This window comes from Cynoglossus semilaevis, chromosome 13 (genome assembly GCF_000523025.1).
Source record: "Cynoglossus semilaevis isolate Cse_v1.0 chromosome 13, Cse_v1.0, whole genome shotgun sequence".
Lineage (NCBI taxonomy): Eukaryota > Metazoa > Chordata > Actinopteri > Pleuronectiformes > Cynoglossidae > Cynoglossus > Cynoglossus semilaevis.
The window spans coordinates 16,092,871-16,106,976 of NC_024319.1; the positions used below are offsets into that span (position 1 = coordinate 16,092,871).

General features: G+C 36.7%; 1 protein-coding gene across 10 annotated transcripts in view; it reads right to left on the reverse strand.

The window, feature by feature from the left end:
- Positions 1-731: 731 nt before the first annotated feature.
- grb10b (growth factor receptor-bound protein 10b) overlaps positions 732-14,106 on the reverse strand; it is a 58,681-nt gene continuing 45,306 nt past the window's right edge. For 8 of the 10 annotated variants that reach the window (XM_025061859.1, XM_025061860.1, XM_008323904.3 and 5 more), the window contains 11 exons: positions 10,865-10,980; positions 10,437-10,511; positions 8,274-8,411; positions 7,960-8,070; positions 7,701-7,799; positions 7,284-7,361; positions 7,046-7,162; positions 5,845-5,911; positions 5,653-5,740; positions 5,103-5,196; positions 732-5,013 (listed from right to left, as the gene is read on the reverse strand). In XM_025061859.1, coding sequence (XP_024917627.1) covers positions 4,867-5,013; positions 5,103-5,196; positions 5,653-5,740; positions 5,845-5,911; positions 7,046-7,162; positions 7,284-7,361; positions 7,701-7,799; positions 7,960-8,070; positions 8,274-8,411; positions 10,437-10,511; positions 10,865-10,980 — 1,130 coding nt within the window. In that variant the 3' untranslated portion in view covers positions 732-4,866. The remainder of the gene's footprint in view (positions 5,014-5,102; positions 5,197-5,652; positions 5,741-5,844; positions 5,912-7,045; positions 7,163-7,283; positions 7,362-7,700; positions 7,800-7,959; positions 8,071-8,273; positions 8,412-10,436; positions 10,512-10,864; positions 10,981-14,106) is intronic. The other 2 variants (XM_008323905.3, XM_025061858.1) reach the window with 1 other exon arrangement.

Sequence of the window (14,106 nt, forward strand, 5' to 3'; positions counted from 1 at the left end):
GCAGAACAGTAACAGAAGAAGAAGCTAAATGTTCGTCTAAAATGTAGCTAGAACAGCTACAAAGAGTGAACAACTGCAGGCGGTTAGTTCCTCAGACAACAAAACACATTTTTTATAGCAATGTATTAATGTTTTATTCTAATTACAATAAACAGAATATATCAGTCCCTTATTTGTACAAAAATACCTGAAAAGGTTACAATTATGATTTATAAGCCATTCAACTATTTACAGATTGAATCAAAGCATATTATGAACACAGGAGCTTTCTCTTACAAAAAACATAAGAGTGAAGTTACTGTTGTCATTTTTGCATTCCCTGAAATATGTCATAGTTAATATTTCTATATGCACACATTTACATGTACAGACATATATATATATATATATGTATATATATACACACACGTACAGTACATATATATGCATGTATACACACATGTTGCCATGATATTTTGCATTCTCACAATGTTAAGACAATGTACAAGAGCCAAGATGACTTTCTATCCACTGTTGCAGAATTGGGGCCAAATCACAGAGAAAACGGAAACTTGAAACCTTTAATCATCTTTCTTCAGCTTGTGATCGAGTCATCTGAGGCATAGCTTTGTCATTCTGTCCATTCAGTCCAGGCCATTATTCTGGATGAGAAAGAAAAGTCACCAGAGAGGCACCATCTGTGCTTACAAACTACATGGCTACCCAGTTTTTCTGCATACATTAATTTTAAGTTTTTTTTTTATCATTGTTTTAGGCTGAATCAGCTTAGGGATCCAGGTAACTAGTTCAGGCCTTTTTTAATTAAACATTTTTAAAAAGTTTTTAAGAAAATTTTAAAAACACATTTGAACTGAATGTCCTCTTTACATAGTATTGGACCTACTTAATTTTGTTTGAAGGCTATTTCAAGTAATCACAACTAGCAGATAATGTGTGCACACCATGGCGAGAACTCAACAAACTCCCAGCGTAATGAATCTACAACATTAGGGAGTCATCATCTTCATCATTTCATCATCATCATCATTATCATCATCATCATCCTGTACAAAAAAAGTCATATAAAGGTGGTAGACCAGTAGTTTTAACATGCTCCCATTCAACCCTGAGCAACCCAGTTACATTCATCTCTGTAAGTGTTAAAATGTGAATTAACTGTACACATTACTTTAATTTTCTTGTCTGCACCGAAAAACAGAAGATCTTCCTTTCCAACATTTTTGCATTTTGAGCCTCAAAGGTCATGTGACCTGGCACTCTGGCCTAACATCTGCCACCATAAACAATACTGGGGGAGAGAATAATCAACGCAGTAAGTAATTTGCGTAGAAAGTATTCAAATTAACTATTAAAAATTTCAAGCACCAATGTTTAAGTAAAGACTTAACAGTCAATTCATTGACTTAATTGAGATCTCAATAACAATTTCTATTAAATCTGACATCTTACATTCAAGCAAGTAATAAAATTGTTAGTTTTTTTTGCATTGGATATTGTTTTAAATTGAATGGATTTAAAGGGTTTTGTTTTCCCACGTTTACACTTATTTTAATAATATTTTCTTAACGGACAGGCATTTTAACAGAGTTCTACAAAACTTTTACAGATCTGTGACTCAATTTCATTTTTTGTCGAGATGGCCATTAATCATTATGGAAATATATATAACAATGTTTTTGGAGTTTGACATACTTTGAAAAAAAGTTGGGGGGAATCACATCATTCAAATTGTCATTAATCAGAATTGCATTGTTAATACTATCGATGTTGGTGTGCTTTAAAACATCACCTCAGAACAAGGGTGGATGATGATGAAACAATGTCTTTAAAAAAAACAACAACTAAAAAACAAACTTAAATGATGCTAGGTCATTAGAACAACAGTCATTGTAGTAATAATAATAATCTTAATTAATCACACTGGTCAATTATTTTATGTCATGTCAACAGAAGACTGTACAGAACAGCGCTGAGAAAAAAAAAAGATATCTAACAAATTTCAAGTAATCACATCCAGATAAATAAATACATTTTGCTGCAACAAAACTTTGAAAAAAAAAAAGAAGAAAAAGGATTGAGTCATTGCATCGTACACAGGGACCATGCAAAGCGTCTTAATTTAGTGCCACTATTGTGCAGCTCAGATGTTCAGTTTGCCTTAAATCAACCTGCATGTACTTTTTAATGTTGTTGGCAAATAGACGTGAATCAATGGGGGCTTCTGCCAGTGAAACCGTCAAGGTAGTAAAACAAATATGAAATAACTGGAGAGATTTCACAGAGGTTGAATCAGAGCCACTTTACCAAGAGAAGAGACTGGGAAAATGGGAAAATGAAAATATATAATAAATAAATAGATACAATGTCAGAAATGTATATATTTCCTCAGTACATTATAATGGGTTTTGATTAATTGTTACCTAAAAATGGTCAATCAGTGACAGTAACAGTCATCCCTATCCATTTAAAATTAAAGTTATGTTGCATTATGTGCTATTGGTACTGTTATATAATCTTTTTTTGACCTGCAAATTGACATTGATAATAAAATGAAAATTAAAGGATAGATTAGAGTGTCCTCTAAAATATACAATTAATTTTTACTATTTTATTACTTTTATCTATTTTCAATTAAACATTCTTATTTTAATATTTCTGAGGAACACGATTGTATATGTGCAAAACTACAGTGTGAGAGCAATTTCATGCTTCGATATCATCATTCTTCAGATAATCCAAGTCAGGGCCTAAAATTGACTTTGCCTCACACATGCACATGATGTCAACATAGTTCCAGATTTTACAGACGTGTGTCATGAAGTCATCATCGGTCACTTAGGTCCAATTAAGAGAAAACCCAAAATGAAATACTGAAGGTTGGTAAGGAGATGAACTGACCTCATCTGGCTTTAGGTCAACAGCTGTTGTTAGTTAAAACTACAATCGCACTGAACCCTATGGTCAACGCAGTAAAGGTTGTGCTCAGTCTAGTACAATTGTTTTCATTTCAATATTCCATGTATTTTGGTCAGGTGGGAAATTTGATGATTGTAACAGAGATAGTGTAAAACACGACTGAACAGCAGCAGTAAGCTGATGTTCAATGTTTCAGATATGTGATGTTTCAGTCACAGGGTCGACTATCAGTTTTTTTTACTAACCTTGACAACTCGTTTAGTAGAAATGAGTGTGCATAAGTTTTTGGCCGCCTCTGCTTTCTATATTGTTCAACATGATATACTGTTTACTTTTGAAATATAATCTAGAGAAATATTTTTTATGAGGAGGTTATGAAGTATCTTTGACTACTGTCTGGTTGATTTAATCTTGTTGAATGTCAGTCTTTTCTCTGATGCTCTTAAATGCACTTGATTCCAGTGTTAAGTTGTAAAAAAAGTCTGGCATGTCAGAGTTTGAGGAGGCAAAGAAAGAAAATATATTAATGACTGGAAACCTTTGTCAGATTGGGGTAGGCTCTGTAATGGTTTGGAGCTGTATTTTACCACCAGCATTATATTGGGATTTAAAATATCTTTTCTTTTCCTCCAGTGAAGAAAAAAACATATTTTCAAGGTTTATCAGAGGTTTGTACTGTATGCACACTATTCTACATGTGAGCAGGGTCATCTTTTCAGACAGATGTTATCCATAGGATTCACTGTGATGATGCAGACTGTTTTCTTTAATTTTGTTGTCATTAAAAGCGCCTGAGGGAGACTATAGTGGTTACCCTGTACTGTGCTCTCCATTGTCATCATCTTGGATTTTTTTAAATCTTTTACACGACTTGGTAGCTTAAATGTGAGAGAAACAAAGACAGCACTACTGCGTATGGCTTGACCTGATAAACTGTTGATTTGGTGATGAGTGTCCTCACTTCACTCCATTATTTTTATTCATTTTACCCTGAATGTCGCTCTGGTTTGTGATCGTACCAACTAATTTATGTAGGAATTGTGTAGGAGAAATGCTCCATTGTAGCTTAGGTGAGTAATAAAGACCTTTTTTAAAACAAATGTAAAAATAAAAATCAAACTTAACTTAAATGAGTGCTTATACAACCAATGAAACCCTGTGTCATAAGAGATAAGAAGATGATATCTGAGAGGGCAGGCAATAAAGACAGTGTGTCAAACAAGGACTTTGTCCTGGTAGGTCCAGATTTCTCCTTTCTTTTTTTTTTTTCTTCTAGAGAGAGAATAAAATACTTGAGTTGTTTTAGACCTCCAAACAGTTCAGCAGAAACCCTCCAGAACCTGCAAAGCTTGACCACGTTGAAGAGTTCATGTCCTTTCATGCCTGTGACACTAGAAGGCGGCGGCACCGTGTCAAAGTTAAGTAACGTGAGGTCATGCACCGGCAAAGGCCACTCCCAATTTGATGAGTGCAAAACAATCAACTTTCCATCTACAGTATATTCTCTGAGGAAGTGTGATGAAAAGTTAAAGTGAGTGGTCCTACAGAAAGAAAAAATCCTGCCGATTGTCCAGATGAAGAATAAAAATTCAGTCCTCGCCTAAACCTTTGAAGGATTTGCGTCCAAGCTTATTCATGACTGCAGAAAGTGAGGCTGTGGAAGATTCTGCAACAGCGGTGACACACATGGCAGTGTTCATTTCCTTGACAGGAAAAAAGTTGCACATCCAACTCCTGAAACACCCATGCAAACTAAAAAAAAAAAAAAAAAATTCAGCAGTTCCTGGTGGAGTCACGGTGACATGAACAAGAACAATAAAACATCAGTCAATTCACCAGCTTCTTATAAAGATAAGAACACAAGGACCACCCCACGGCGTAATTCTTTTTGTTTTGCTTGTATTATGCAGAGTCAGGTCAAGGGAAATGGACTTAGAGGATGTGAAGACGTCATAAGGCCACGACAGTGCAGGGGTGTCTGAGTTTACAAGGCAGCACTCCTCTGTTGAGCTGGTAGAACTCCACAAGCTGAATCAGGTCAGTGAATTTGGTGGCACCGTCGTCAAGGCTGAAGAAAATTTGGCCGTCCTCTTCACACTGTCGGAGAGGACAAGAGTCCGAGGTGAGAGTTGCTGATGAAATAGGCAACAGTTTAAGATGAACGTGATAAGAACCATCAGACTTACCGGCAGAATCTGGAAATGTTTGATTTTCTGGTGATGGCACAATGTGAGCACAAACGCCTTGGGATTACTCTGACTGACTCTCAGCAGAAAAATCCTACACAACAAAAGACAGGAGGAAACACAGTTATTTCAACTCTTAGGAGAAATATGGATTTTTAAATTCTATAGATAACAACGCAGGACAGCGATTAGTTTGGACATTCATTCACAGAAGTGTCCTTTTTACTGCTTCTACACAATGACTATGATAAACATTCAAGTCAAGTTATGACTCCTAAGAAACCAGTTCATGTTGCAGAACATCTGTCATGATATTTTAAGCATGTTAAGTAGTGAATAGTACAGGTTTGAGGTTTTGTTTGTAACAGCCAAGCCTCATTAACGAACAATGAATGGACTAAATCTTCTCACTTGATTTCCAAAAGCATGCTGTATATATGTCAATGCGCATTTACATATATAAACAATAGTTAAACCAACTTTTTCCCCCTCTATATTTAATACTGAGTTCATTTAAAATCCTTGTGGAAAATTAATGCAGCTCACGTACCCGTCTACCTGTCCCTGCTGGTGGATAATTCGATGAGACTCTTCTCTCGATATCCTGCCATGGAACCACAGCTGTGCTATGTGGATAACTGCAAATGAGTGTGAGAGGGAAAAAAAATAAAATAAAAGGTACTTTAGAGATTGTTTAGAATAAAAGAGGAGAAAATGTGACCAGGAGTACCTTCGCCTTTACCTGAGCTTAGTGAAGAGTGGTGCAGTGGACTGTGGGAGCCCAATACGTTCATTCGCTGACTCCTCTTCTGAGAGAGAGGCCACATAGAAAGAATAGAGCAGGGATTATTTTGAGTTCTGTATTAATACTTCAGAACAGAGCTGTACATTTGTACTGTTGTGGGTGTTAAAGTTGCTCCAATGGCCTCAGAAGTAACTGCATATGTATGAATGGAAGTCTGTGTTAAAATGGAGAAATCCCCTCAATACCTACAGTAGATCCGTCCTAACTTACTTGGTCGCCTGGGCCAAACAGATCCACCCCAAAATATCTGTCCCTCCCATTCTCCGTGCAAGGAAAAATGTTTTGGTCTTTTAAACTTTTTCATCACAAAAACAAACCATCAAATGAATTTGAAAACTAAACAAAGTGGGAAATCTGAAGAAAACACATTGACTAGGATTCACAAATGAAGGCACCTGTGTGGATTGCACAAATCCACTATCTCACACACACAAGGTATTGAGTTTGAGTGATTTTCAACAACAAACACAGTTTAGGTGTGAATTATTTAACCTTCTTGCAAAGATTAGCTTTACCCTGCCCCTAAACAAATAGGCACATTTGCCCCTGCTTCCTTCATCCACAGCCTGCATGAGACCCTGCTTTAAATGGGTGACAAAAGCTTCCCACTACCCACACAATGTGGATATGGGCAATAAAAAAGATTTGGCCCAATGACAGAATGCTGTCCATGTCCTCTTTATCAGATTCACTACTGTGCACAGCAATATATTTGCTAATATATCTTCGGACTCACTAGTTTCAGGGCGGATATAGGGAGGAGCAGAGCCAAAAATGACATCACTGACAGCAGCTTTAATTATACAAGTACTTAGAGGAAAAGCAGATTGGATGATTTCATAGGTTATGCATGTCATAATTGCTCATGTCATAATTATTTTCCAAAATTACTCTGGACCAAAGTCAATCTGTGCTCTGCTAACCACCAAAATCCTCCACTTACAGTATTAATTACATTAAATTTATGACTGTGGATGGCAAGTGTCCCACAAACATATCAGATTTATGACAGACAACCAGTGTCAGGCCAAAGAAAATGAAAAGGCACCAAGTTAACCAGAGGGAAATCTGTTATTTATAAATATAGGAGCAAAAATAACCGATGTCATCTGCAGAGATTTTTTAGGTCGTGTCTCACCCTCCATGCGTGGCCCTCCTCCATGGCTGCGCTCTGAGCTTCCAAGGGGTTGTCGATCACTCGGCCTATTCTCCCTGAGAAATCCATGGCCACAAGGGAGTTCTCTGACACGCTCCGCTAGAGGGCGACAGAAATACAAGTTAAAATTTAGTAACAAAGGGAGCAACAACTGCCAATCGAAAGTATTTCAAAGTGTTTTAGATTATCCTATGAATATTTAATGTTTAGTTAAACTCACCACAGGTGTTGAGAAATGTGAGATTAATGTTTTTCTTTGCTGGGGAATCTTGTAATTCTGGTACAGTACAATCCCAAACTGTAAAAAAAAAGACAAAAAGCATAGTAGTATTTCAAACATTTAAATACATTCATCATTGAGATAAATATAATCATATACATATACACCAATTCCCCCCACTGTCTGCAGGTGCAAACCTCTGGCTTGTTTTGCCTTCTAACATGTTTAAATGTACTTACAGTTGCAATGTAAAACAGCATTTTTATTTTTACCAACAGTAAGATAACAGTAACATCGGGGTCAAGTATTTATGATATTCAGCATTTAAAGACCTCAGTAAACTCACTACTTTCCAATGAATCTCTGTATTATAATGCTATAGCATTAATCATTCCAAAAAACTAAAAAGGTTCATACCTTAAACAGTCTGAATGCAGTCATCCAGCAGGTCCTTCCCTGTTCATCTTCCGCACACAACATCCTGAAGTCCTTGAGCTCCTGTCGAGCTTTGTTTGGCTGAAATATTTCATTTAGAAACACAGAGATCAGTCTGGAACTGAATTAATTTGACCAATTATTTGAATAAGAAATGTAGCTATAGTGCATGTTAGTTTTTTCATGGTCACATGTCTCTGTTTCATTTGCAGACTGTCTCCTCTTTGACCTGGGACCTCACCTTGATGCAGAAGCCGTAGTCTGTGGGTGCACCATGCTGCTTTTTGCCTGTGATGACAGTGAAAATGTTGTTTTCTTCCATGTCTGCGAGTAACTGTAGATGCCTGGGTTCCTGCAGACAGAAATAATTAATAAGTCACGGCATGACAAACAGAGACACAGACTGGAGGAATGAAGAAAAACAATAGCTGAAGGACTACCATCTATAGTAAACTCCTTTTAAACACAGTTCAGATTTTCTCAACATAATCATTAAATGATAAACTACTCCAGTTTAAACGTTTTATATTGACTGTAGACTTTGGTCGCTGTTACCTTTGAGGTTCCTTTTACGGAACAGTAGAGTCCTGAGCGCCGCAGGAACATGTAAACTTTCTTCCATGACTTCCTTCCCACCTCCTTCACATACAGATAACCCTGGATCTCTGGACAACTACTGGTTGTAAGGAAGTTCTGAAACAGACACCAGGAAAGTTGTGAAGCACACATTTCCTATAAATCTTTCCTTCGTTCCCTCACCCAGGAGCACAACAATACATCAAATACTGTATAAAGTCTGCAAAAAATGTCTTTTTGTCAGAGAATGAAGTGCCTACAGGGCATCCTGTATCACTGCCACACTGACATCTGATGACTGACATGTTCTGCACCACAATAAAACCAGACACTGGTCTGAAACATAATACTGATGTGAACAGCAGTCCAGTTAAAATGAGAAAATGAAATTAGTTCTTAACAGAGGCCCAAGCTATTTTAACTGTTGTAATAATGATAACAACAACAACAAAAACAACAACAACAATAATAATAATTTGAAAAGTTAACTTATTTATTTTAGCCAGTTTTTGGTATTTGAGCATCAATGCTAGCTTTAGCTTATCCGTTGGCTAATTCTCATATTTTTTGTCATAGTCTAGGCTTTTATTTGACTAACTTTTGGTTTATATTTGTCAAAATATCTCTTTGCTGTCCTCTTGTCTTAACTATATTTTAGTCAATATTTCTATATTTGGTCCATGTACTGTGGGTGAGAATTTTAACATTTACGATATTTATAAGCTAGGTTTTCGCTAACTTTGCCAGCTATTATCTATCACAGCACACAATTTAAACTTCGGTAAATATTTTCAATTAATCATATCTTTAAATATATTCTGATATAATTTAGGGATAATATTTAACTATTCTTGTTACCTCAAAGTTATGCTACAGCTAACGACAGCTTTTTTAAACACAAGTTTGGTATTTTACTATATTTGGGATTTTAAATGCTTTTATTATCTACTCATGCTACTTGCTTGACATGCATGAAAAAAGGCCCCTGTGTATGTGGTTGTACAACACATCGCTACATACAGCTAGATGTATATTATTAGTCATAACATTTGTTTTAAAGAGGAACTATAATTCATTTTAGGAAAATGTTTTTCTATGCCATGTGTTCTAGTTATGGGAAGAGAAAGAAAAACATAATTTAAAACTGTGTGCCAAAACAAACACAATAAATCAACGAGCAAGACATTCTTACAGGGGACTGTTAGAGCCTTAATTATGTTGTGGGTTTCTGAAATTTGTGGTTTCTGTGTTTCACAAAAAACATCACGACATGAAGTGACAAGCTATGTTATTAGAGCTTAATTGGAACCTGTGGCCTGTGGCTGAAAGGTAACCTGTTCCAGAGGATTTCTCATAACGTTTGAGGCAAATGCTTCTTAGTGTTGTGGAAACAGACCAAGATTGGCCCCTCGTGTGACCATCCTCTTACTATTGTGGGGACTCAGTGATATGCAATTCATTTTTTCCACAACGTGCTTCACCTGACACCTTTTAATCACATAAGTTACTGTCATAATAATGAATACTGCAGACACATGGTTGAGTTCTGCTGATTTGACATGGAACAGCAGGCTAGCTGACTACAAAAGTGTTGTGTTTAGACAAAGTCAAACCGTGAAATGTTTTCTCATTTATTTATTTATTCAAGGGATGTGTCCTATACTCTCTACATTGCACGAAAGAAGAAGTAGAAGCCAGGCTTCAAGTAAAGCCTTCATTCATTTGGACCAAAGCCTTTCTAAACCTAAAGAATCACGTTGACGTTTTTTTCACACTTCATATCTTCTATTTTGCCCCTGAGCGTCCTGTTAGCCTGATGAGTGGCATGAAATACAGTCCAGTACAATCACAATAAAAAGAAAGAGGTGAAGAAAAACAGGTTCTGTTTCTGTAGGACTAATGACATCCATCAAAAGTGTCGGACCTACAACGCATGTGCCGAGACAGTGATGTGTCAACAGGGCTCAACAGTGGTTATTACTGCAGGCTCTGACGCGTCAGCCTGTCTAAGGGTTAAAGGTGACGTATGTCACGCTTGATTGTACAGTATGTAACATGTGCTGACTCTTAGACAAACTCAACCACGTGTTATTGGGTTATGTACATGTGTGTGTTTGCCTGTGTGTTTCTGTTTCCATCTACCTGGAGGAGCTGAGATGGTGGAATCGTTCGATTGGTTTCCTGGCACCATGCAACCATTTGCTCCGGGAAAAAAGTCTGGTGGTTAAAGCAGAAGGTGGAGACAGAGACGATCAGCCAGCGGAGCGATCATAACAGGGAAGGATTTGTGTTGGGAAAAAAAGATCGTCACAAATTCTCATCACTACAGGCTGCTGTCATGATTCACAGGAATACCTCGTTTTTGTCATGGAAGACAAATTTGAGAGCAGTAAAGGTATTCCTTTAAAGGCGATATCTTCTCAATGAAGGCTGTCTTTTTTTAAATTATTAGAGAATTAAAAGAATCATGCAGGCCCAAAGCAAGCACATGATTTACAGAGGAATATGTATGAGATTTAAACAAGCTGATGTTGAAGGAAGGAAGAAAAAAAATTACAACAAGCCATTACCAAGGGGTTCCTGAAGAACTCATATTTGGCATAATTCTTCCTGAAGAGGAATCTACTGTCGCTGCTCATAGAGGCCTGGACCTGGACCACCAGCTCATGGTCTTCAAGACAGCGTTCTGACGAGAGAAAAGGAGACAGCGAGGGTGGAAGGAAGGCAAAAATATTAATATCATAGAATAAAAATGTACAGTTTAAAATGGTATTACATGGAATTAAAATTATGTGCACCTGCAGCAGTGACTTGCTTTTTTCATTTTCCAACATTTTTTTTTTAAATTTCTATCTATTTTCTATCTATAATAATATTGCAAGTCAAAAAAGACTTTTAGGAAATAATATTGCAAGTCAAAAAAGACTTTTCCCAGAATTCCCAATAACACACACGTGCTGAGACACATCTCTGAGGCAAGTGGAATAACTGTTTGAGGTTTTGCAACACTCATAAACAACTATTTTGCAATTGGAGCAAACATCAAATGTTTAACTAAACCTAATGAAATGATTTATTAATCAAAGCTCCAGTTCCATTCAGTTTTACTCATTCTGTCCTTTTTTTAATTTTTTTTTTCAAAGCTGAAAGACCATTTGAAAGAAACAGTATTTTAATCTGGTGTAAACAACATCCCCAAATTAAAAAAAACAAACAGTAGAACTGGAAATATAGAGAAATAACTTTGCTAATTTCATAGCTGAAGATTGGTTTTCAACTTGTCTTTGGATTTCTTGACATCCAAAGACATCCAAAGATTGTATACAAGGAACATTGCATCACATGGCAAACAGGTGGTGTAAACACAGGAACAATTACCAGAGACTCTGACAAACAAAATCTAATTTGTGGTTCCTAAAATTGGGAATGACTTAACACTCCCTTAATGATCAAGAGACAAAATAACTTTTAATTACTATTACATTTAAGAAACATGTCATCAGCAGATTCCCATCATTCCATAAGAACTGTACTTGAAGCTTTGTTGGTTGGAAGAAGAGGTAAATATAAAATGTTTTATATCAAGCATCACCAATGAAGTACCATTACTTTGTACTTCATCCCATGAGTAAAGTAAAGATGCCTGATGATCAATGCAGATTTTAACGTTTGAGGGGAAACATATTTCTCCTAATGGCATAAACTAAAAGTTTATGTAAAAAAATAACTTCCCTGTTGTATTTTAAGCAGCAGTAATCTTCAGTATGATTAAAGACCCTTAATACATAATTGTAAGCGATGCTAACTTCAACATAAAAAAGTGGTTAATGTGACTTAACCGCTGTAGAACCATCCTGGCTTTCATTTGAACTGTTCAGTGGCCTCTGAGGATCTCTAAAATTGCAGCCTGGTTTCAATGGTTTGTGCTCATCAAACCAGCTGTGACGGATTATCAGAGCAGTGCCCTCCTCTGTTAATGTGAACAGTGGAGGATGCAGTACAGCCAAAAGTGTGTCTTTGAATAAATGTGGTCAGAGGTCTGGGTGATTTATATCCTCCGACTGGGATGTTAAAACCGGACATGACTCAGTCACTTCCAACAGCCTTACAAGTTTCCTCTGGAGCGTCTTTAATAAGAGACCAAAAGATTTAATTAAATGTTGAAACTTCACTAACTTTTACAGTAACATGCCATGGTGTCATCTGTCTTTTTTTTCACTGAAAATTAAATACTTCTGTGCTGCCAGATCTACCCCCACCCACAACCCTCCACACTTTCCTGCCTCCTTATCCCCTCTTTCACAATCCTCTCAAAACTGTCACGACTCGTCTGCCTCGTCCTGACGTCTGTGTGATGAGTCACTCGTCTTCGTGACAGTGACTCACTCTTTCAACACTACCTCACTGTCCCAGAGTCGTTAACCTTTTAAAGATGACAAGCAGAGGTCACTGTTTCTAATCTCAAAGGCTCATTTCATCTCATTCAGCCATGAACCAATAGTGGGCAGCCATATACGGGAAAAGGCCTCTCTGTTCAAACACACTATTGTTTGGGGGGTCTCTTTCAAACTGCTATTCTTGTCTGGCAACCGACCACATGTGGACACATTGAATATCACAACACATGTGCAGTGCAGCCCTGCAATTTGTACAGCCCACAAGTCAAACAACAAGTGGAATTATTTTTATTGTAATATGCAACCTCACAATGCAAGTTCATAAAATATTTTGAAATACAATATTGGGCTAGTTAAGGTTTGCAAAAACACAAGTAAAACACTGGAGTGAGATCCCATGATAATATGCAAAAAAAAAATAAAAAATATATAACATTCCCCCAGCTAAAAGTTAGAAAAACTTATGAGAATTGTATATCAATTCAAAAAGCAGATATATTATAAACTAATATGATTCTACAAAGTTGCTAGAAGTTAGGCAAAAGTAATAAAATCGTCCAAAAACTTACTTAAGCTTTGCCAGAGAAAAAGCTATTTACAAGCAGAAGGGTTAGCTTAAAAGTAACTAAATTTGTCTAAAATAAATCAAAGAGAGTTCAGAAGTTTTTCTTAAAATTATACAAATGGTAAAATATAGGCTAAATATTGCATAGAGTTAGTCTGAAGTTTAATAAATGAGGACAAATATTTAAGGCAGAAACATCAGAAACACCGGTTCACTGCATACAGGACAATCAACACACTGCTGCGATGTCACTTCTAATCTAACAGAATCTGCTAAAATAAAGCCTGGTCAGATGTAATCTCGGACCTTGGGATGCCAAAAATCTCAGAACAGGTGAGTCAGAATACATACAAAGATACAAAAATCAGTTACTCAAATTAATGAGCCAAAAATAATAATATTTTCATTCCCAGCATGTCAGTCTAATTGTATTTGGCAGCTCAACGTTGGCAGCACTGATGAGAAATGTAATCAGATCATAGTGAATGGTGAAATATTAAATTAGTGCTGCTGTATCTGTATTTTTCATATACTGCAGTAACTGGTTTCCTCACACTCACACTCACAGCCTGTAAATTGAAGTAAATTTCAATTCTGACGTCTAATCTGACCATAATTTAATATTAAAAAAAAACTAAAACTAAAGCAAAGCACACATTTCCAGCTTTTACATATGCTTTTCTCTTCTTTCCAGGTTGTAGCAGCAGGAAGCTCATTGCTCTATATAAAGCTGCACCCTCTTGGCTCCCACATCTGTTAAACTGTACAGACGTGAACACAGGGCACAGGCACAACTTGTCTCCCATAAGTGCTTTATAATCACTCTCTCCTCAGGGGGAGGCTGGGTTTT